At 33.3% G+C, this 7,797-nt stretch overlaps 2 protein-coding genes across 2 annotated transcripts in view; one reads left to right on the top strand and one right to left on the bottom strand.

Annotated features, from left to right (window-relative positions):
* LOC119828883 (tight junction protein ZO-1-like) overlaps window positions 1–7,797 on the top strand; it is an 85,480-nt gene that overhangs the window by 24,996 nt on the left and 52,687 nt on the right. Inside the window, exon 3 of the mRNA XM_038351176.1 lies at window positions 5,368–5,509. Coding sequence (XP_038207104.1) covers window positions 5,368–5,509 — 142 coding nt within the window. The remainder of the gene's footprint in view (window positions 1–5,367; window positions 5,510–7,797) is intronic.
* The window catches only part of LOC119828882 (thioredoxin domain-containing protein 12-like), a 2,989-nt gene continuing 1,393 nt past the window's right edge, over window positions 6,202–7,797 (bottom strand). Inside the window, exons 2-3 of the mRNA XM_038351175.1 lie at window positions 7,690–7,735; window positions 6,202–6,442 (exon numbers count right to left, since the gene is read on the bottom strand). Of these exons, the coding sequence (XP_038207103.1) occupies window positions 6,301–6,442; window positions 7,690–7,735 (188 nt within the window). The 3' untranslated portion in view covers window positions 6,202–6,300. The remainder of the gene's footprint in view (window positions 6,443–7,689; window positions 7,736–7,797) is intronic.

Here is a 7,797-nt window from a genome sequence, read left to right as displayed (position 1 = left end):
TAAAAGTAATAAATGTTATTTGCAGTTAACAATTTTCTTTTTTCTTTATTACAATATTTATGGCAAGACTAGGTAAGTATAGAAAAAAACTGAACTGAATGTTTTATAGTAACTATTTTCGTCGAGGTCTAGGCAGGATGTTTATAAGACATATTTTATTATAATTATATCATTTGCTTTACCGAAATACAGCCAGTAAAAGCTTTGACCTTTACAATTTATACTTCTGTACATTTGGCAGGTCGTACCGTCTCGTACGAGTCAATGTTCGGTGACTCACGCACCTGGTCCGGACTATGTGACATAATACACACAAAATTCGACCTAATGCTCTTAAAAATAAGACACAAGCATGTGCCATTTCTTCTTATCAATTGGGGCTGCTTAGAAAATCGGCTTATTTCATCATGTTCCTTGAGAAAGTGATCGATAATGCTGCATAGGATTGTTCTTCTAGTTCTCTTTTATGATAAATTCATTTAAAATTCTTCAGTGTTAATAGACGAATATATACTGGGGGTATAAATAAATCGACTTGGGCTTAGATTCGCGACTATATCAATAATATTATGATTTAGTAGTACATAAACTGGGATGGAGCTAGTTGAATCGTACATCGTACACATCTCGATATATACGAGTATACAATGTAATGCTTATGAGAAGAAAAAGGTTTTTTAAAACGTTTTCTATTACGTCATTTGTCGCAATTCAATTCTAGAATCACAGTAGGATCGTTGCCAAGTAATCGATACTGACAATAGTAACCATACTAAACAATAGTCAAAGAACCCTTATAAGATTGGGTTTTTAGGACGCAGATGTATGCGTGGTGATACCAGCAAAACGCAATGTGACCTTAATTAAAAATTAAATTATTAGTGGTATTGTACGCCACGACAAAGTGTTAATGATTTTACAAGAAGGAACAAACAAAAATAAACAGTAGATAAAATACATTATTATCGTAATTTATCTCTTATTATTGCAGCTATTTGTGAACTCCTATGCGTGAATAATTTCCCTTGGCACGCTATAAAAAAGAGCATAATTTGAGTTCAGTTACTGTGTTCGCTCAATTATTTACTATTTTCAACTCGGTGCTTATTATGGTCCCGTTATCAAAAACATTACATCAATACACTATCAGAATAACGTAAAAACAACCTATTTAAATTTAATGAACATTAATTATTATGTTCATATTGTATTAATACTAAAGATTTGTTATAACGGTTGGCGACGTCATTACGGTGACATGTGAGTGGACAATACTCAAAATAAAATAAAATACCCTCATTCATCATATTATTATTTTGTAACAATAAAAAATCATACAATAAACGTAATTTTCATACATAATAATTAGTACCTACCTACTAATAATTCAATAAAATAAACACTTCGAATCTATACTATTGTGTTCGGCCATATTGAATTTAAAAATTAACATGGTGGTGGTATTTATCTAGTGGAAAGGAAAAAAAATTGATATTTTGTCCGCCATTTTTGACAGATTTCTATCAGCCAAGAACCACCACAAACTATTACGATACCACAGAAACACAAACTCCATCATCAAACTTATAACTCATTTTGCGTCGGGGGTTAAAAATATCACGAAATAAATTATTTCTTCATCAATATGTTTTCATGTCCTTGTTTCTAGCCATAGTTAGCGTAGTAAATATTGCCTGTAATCTGTGGCTTAGCATTAAAAATTGGCTAGTAATCCGAACATTGCATTATTAGCAAATATAATGAATTAAGTAGCCGCCATATTATTGATAAACTGTTAAACGTTAAATACACCATACTACCAGGAACATTAACCTCATAAAGTAAATGCGTAAACATCATAAACTTATTTTAAACAAACTTTTAAAGGTGTATAAGCGTGTACTGAAATATATTTACTCCTTTTTGAACACTATCTACATGAATGAATAACTTATATAGAAATATTGCATATATAGTGATATTTTTATGTGGAGTGAAGTAATCAAATTGTTTTTTTTTTATTTAATTTTAATTTACTCCAATGAAGTGAAAGAAGTGAAGGAAGATTCTGTCTACAAAGGGCTTAAAACTTGATAAATTAAAAAAACGCAAACCAAAAGCCTCAAGTATTCTAAAACAAATATTCCACCCACATTTAACACCAATGGCACCGTGTGGGTGAGGACCAGGCTAACGCGTGTGGGGTCTAACGCTTTTGTTAATTACTACCAGGAAATTCAAAAAAACCAATGGAATGAACGATTATTCCTAAATAATAATTATCTCTAAGGCCTAGTCAAAACTAAAACATGCTCATTAATTTAAAATTTGTCTTTAAAAATCAAATTACTACCATATTTGTAGTGTATCTATGGCTAAAAGTCTACTACGATTCCAGAACATTCCAAATTCAATTATGTTCTATTTTAAAAAAACAACACATTTCTTAAATGATCTAATTCAATCATACGTTGTATTCAAACAAAGAAATAGCGAAGATAGGTGAATAATTTACAGACGATGTGTCATTTATTCTAAATAGCTGTAAGTGGTGTGGGGTTTGAATACAAATAAACCGAATATATTGAATGGGAACTAGAACAGACATATATAAGGTTTCTTAACATGTATTTAACTGACGCGTAACCTTGTCCTATAGTATTATGTGGCTCTATGGTTTTTAGAGAACGCCAACCAATTTTTTTTTAAACTATTACTTTTAATTAAACAACGCTCGTACCGACTCTATTTAACTTAGTTAACTAAATAGTTTCGTGCATACATGCAACTTCTATCTTATTCTTTCAAATTAAATGAAAATAGATACCATACGTAAGTAACTAAGTACCTATTTAGTCTATATTTCTAAATTCAAATTAAATCGAAAAAAGTAAACAGGTATTCAAATGCAAACAAAATGTATTAACTGAGCCTGCTTAATTCGCTACTCGAATCATTAGACCGCTCCTGTATTCCGCAGCCGTGCGAGCTATAAGCAACTTTACAAATTAAATATTTATTTTCCCCTATGTAGATAATGTAGAATCCTATATACAGGGTGTATCGTTCCACAGATCGATGTAAAACTTGAACCACAGAATAAAAATACTTGAATGCCGCCTTTGTGAGTCATGCTGAGAAAAAATTAAGGAATGTGCGTGCCATCACGTTTGTCGGGATAGCCGATGGTTAGTTAGGGATAGAAACGCAACTATGTGTGGGGAATAGGGGTAACGTGTGAAAGTTGTAAGTTTGGGATTAAAGTACGTCAGTACTCTAGCGTATGGTTGGATGATAATATAATACGTTAAAGTAGTGAAGTGGATTTTCTTAAATGAACAGTCATGATCAAAATTTAATTTTGCAAAGGACATTTGATGTATTTTATTATAACAAATTTTGATTTATTTTATCATTTAGTAGTTCCTTGTTAAAAAATTGAAAGATATTGATATCGATATCTTTAATAATAAATATTGTCCGAGTATATGTCACAGTGTTATTCTTTAGTAAATTTCACTTTGAAGTACGGTTATATATTTATTCACTCGATACATATACGTATACCTGTGTTAAATATAAATGAATGATAATACATACCGAGTTCTAGCTTATATTAATTTATCATATAAACTATAACACGGTGAACCGAATTTGTAAAATATTAAATTATTATTATCAACATAAGTATATCAACGAACTAAATAGCACTCCGCACTATCTTATCAAAAACGTCGTTGGATCTAATTGTTTGCACGCACCCGAATTACAATTTTGTCTACGCATAAACCAGATTAATGCAGTGGTAATTTAGATTATATTTAGACGTGTTTGCCGGCGACAATTTTCTTTGTATATTTACTTTAAAAGTGATAGAATATTATTTGAAAAACGAAAAATTAAATTTATCACTGGAACCGTAATCATTCGAACGTCGAACGAATATAAAAGTGCATTTATAAAATAAACGCGGTGAAAAGAATTTTTCATTCGAAATTCCAATGAATAGAACGAACTTATGAAAGTTCAGAACGGCGGCGGTTAAGTTCCAAAATTAAAAATGAAATGAGTTTTTTTTTAATCCGCAATGCCGTCTGCTCTGGATATCGATCCATTCAGCCAGCCGGAGTGGAGTGACTCCAGCGATTCCACGGAGCCTGCCCCGCTACCACAGCTTGGCTATTTTGTGCCCGTGAGATGCAGATGCGATACGAGGTCGAGCCGCCACGTGTGTCGGAGAAACAAAAGGTAAATGTTAAGGCACATCGGGAATGGTATCTAAAGCGTTGTGGAACGTTTTGAATTTCGAAACCACGTTTTTGAAGTCAACGTCATTTTATGTTCGGAATATTTATAAGCAAGCCTTAGACGTGATTGGACTTAGTAGGTATACATTTTTTGTTTAACATTGTCTACCAAATTCATGCAATATCTTGTACGCTATCAGTTATGTGTTTAGTTATCTCTCTTTGTTTGTAAATAACTAACCAGTTATTTTTAATGTACCTACTTACCTCCTTTTTCTTCTTCTATCATAGGCAGAAACTTATTACACATGTAGCCAACAATGTATATATTATTTAAACTCAATTAGTCTCATCTCATTTAACTTTGCCAAGGATAAAATATGTAACATGTTTTGAAAGTTCTGCAAATATGTGAACTGTGTTATTATTTAGTCTGTGACCGGGCATCGCATATCGAGGGTAACAACGTAACGAATTATATATGAGCAGTATTATAATTAGATATTATAATAATTATTAAAAAAAAAAATCTAAACTGCCTTCCAAAATGAAAAGAAAACAATGACTCATTTGGATGTCCATACAGAAATACTTATCCCTAATAAAATTGAATTTACAATTTACCACAAAATTGTTTTATAGAATTCAAAAATTTAGAAGACCCATATTAAACTGGGCAACACGTTTTACCAAAAATAGAAACAACAAACTCGGCTGCCTTGTTAATTCATTTGAACTTCATGTTTGTCATTCATGTGACCTGAATGGTACCGAAGTCCGAAACTTCCACGACCACGCGTGTTTTACGCCTACTGCGCACCGACTGCATATTATTCAGCTCTTTTGAGGTCCGTTTCCTTTTCCTCACCCTTCCTTATACATTCCTTCTTGCCAATCGTCAATCCGTTCCTTGTCCCTTTCCCCTTAAAAGCGGGCAGCGATTTCACAGAAGCTCTGCCTCTAATGTTCATGGGCGGTGGTGATCGCTTACCATCAGGCGACCACCAGCTAATTTGCCCGCTATGACACAAAAAATGTCTATAAAATGGAAGGTTTATTCAATGAGGCGCTTTAAAAAGATGTCTATTGAACTGTATACAACAGCGCACATTGTCCGCAGAGAATCTCCCCGTTCCCGCCGCTCAGTATCGCAATGTTCCTGCAACAGCATCTCGCGGCGATCCTCCGCCGCCGCCTCGCCGGTCACCCTGCCGCCGCTGAACAACACCATGGAAATGTATGTGGAGCCCGTGGTCGAAGATGTGAGTATTCTTAATGTGTTTTTCGTATCGCTAGTCCCCACTGATATTACAAAATGTGAATGAAACCCTGGTTTTTTGTGGTTTACCTCGGTGTTAACCTGAAGGGCTACTACACCTTAGCACGGATGCGTGGGTGATCTGGTTCACCCTGGTAGCAATATGCTCAAGGGCGCCCCCCCTTGACGGAGTTCACTAACCTCGGCTTGGGCCGTTACAGAAACCCTGTACAGTAAGAGTTACATAATTGCTTAACGACATATAAAAATATAAGGTCGATTTTTCCTGAATAACCTGCCTTCGATGTTATTTCATTAATTTAGAAATAAGCTACTACATCAATCTCATTTTTAGTTAAGTTTTATTAAAATGCCCTAACGGGTAACGGTTATCCTTAATCTTTAAATATTGATTTCATTAAAGGCTTAATTCGATCATGAGGATGTCTAGTATTTGACACTGGAGTTAAAATACAAAAATAATGTACAAATTGATTTATTGAAGATCAATCTCATCAATTTACAATGTTCAACAGGTTACAGAGTCGACAGACTCTGAAAGCAAGTAATATTGAATTGTGAGCATGTATTCATATAATTCTACATAAATAATGATTGATGAAGTTTAATATGAAAGAAAGATCGCAGGAATGGAATAATTCTACCAAAAAAAAAAACAGTTTTATCTACATATTTAACTGCTTGCGAAGTTAATAAATACTTTATAAGATTTAGTAGGTTCAAAGTCACACAGCTATAATGTACGCGGTTTATTTCAGACGCACATAAATCTGATCAGTCTTTGTACTTATCGATAACTTTTTTCATGGACTTGGCTATTTGTTCCGGCCGGCTGTAGAAGTATCTGTGCTGGCTGCTCCCATCCTCATTGTATATATCACGGTCCACTGAGCCCTTTGGCGACATGAAAAGTATCCTGTGGACATTTTTTCATTACGAAACATTTACAAGTTTACGTGCGTATAAAATATTTTGAAGCGCATAGAAGTGGGGTTAAAAGTTCGACGTGTTTTAAAATGTGTTTGTCAGACCATAGCTCCAAAATTTATAACAATTGAGTGTACTAATTAGTTAAATTGAACGAATTCTATTATTAATTTACAATAATCGGTAAGGCATATGTTCTTTGACTGATCTATGTCGTGTCTTTGCTTGCATAGTATTATAACAAGCATAATACAATAGTATTTTCTTGTGTTTGATTTTACGCGAGTATTATACATTTAGTAATTAAAAACTTTTTAACGGATATTAAAACGCGATTTATTCATTATACTATTAACCCAACGGTGACCACGCTCGCTGTAAAGTGTTCGAAACGTCGGGTTAATAATATAATTAATAAATAGCGTTTTAAAATCGGTTAAAAACTTTTTCATTTCTAAAAGCATAATACGAGTACATTAATTCATAAAGAATGCTGTATCGATATGACTTTATCAAATAATAGTTATACATAATCTATATAACTACAAGCCTTGTAAAATGACTTCCAGAATCAAGCCGTTTTCCCGTGGTTAAATATAATGAATCTCGAAATAATATTACTTTGTCATATAAAAGTAGGATAGTAGGTAATAGGATTTGTAGGGTTATTTTCATAGATTAGCATCAATTGCAATTGTAGTAAAAAAAGTGCTGACGAGTAAGTCCTTCCGTGTATGCAAATTATATTAACATGATCTAGAAGGCTGTACTAGAATTAGTGGCTAGTTCTTTATATAATATATAGATTTGAATAAACTTAATTCTCATTAAATAAGAAAATATATAGAAAATATCTCATAGAAAATATATTTTTACTACATACCTGCACTTTTCCTCTTGCTTTTATTGTATGCAAATACTATAATTTTACGTCTAGTTCAGAGATGAATTAAAGAAATTAATTAAAAATATTAATAAATTATATAAACGCGTTGTTAATAAAAATATTTAACGCGTATAACTTATCAATCCTTTCTTAATCCCTTCCAAAAAGTCGCCAATCCATTTGTAGAGGCGTAAGGTCTGCAATGGACCTTATGCCTCTCTAAATGTTCGTGGGTGGTAGCGCTTACCATCAGGCGTCACACCAGCTCCATTGTCGATTATGACATAAAAAAAATGCAGCAGTGGCCTATGAGATTTCTAACACATAAAAAATGACATGCCATTATTTACCGGGGTATATAATTTCCATCTGGCTGAAAAGCACTGCTGGTAGGCTCTTCGTCGTCCACTAAGTTCACCATTACGAGGTGTTTGCTCAAATCCTGGATCTCCACAGAG

Source organism: Zerene cesonia, chromosome 9 (genome assembly GCF_012273895.1).
Source record: "Zerene cesonia ecotype Mississippi chromosome 9, Zerene_cesonia_1.1, whole genome shotgun sequence".
NCBI lineage: Eukaryota > Metazoa > Arthropoda > Insecta > Lepidoptera > Pieridae > Zerene > Zerene cesonia.
Note: the sequence above shows the minus strand (reverse complement) of the source record. Positions and strands in the feature narration are given on the sequence as shown.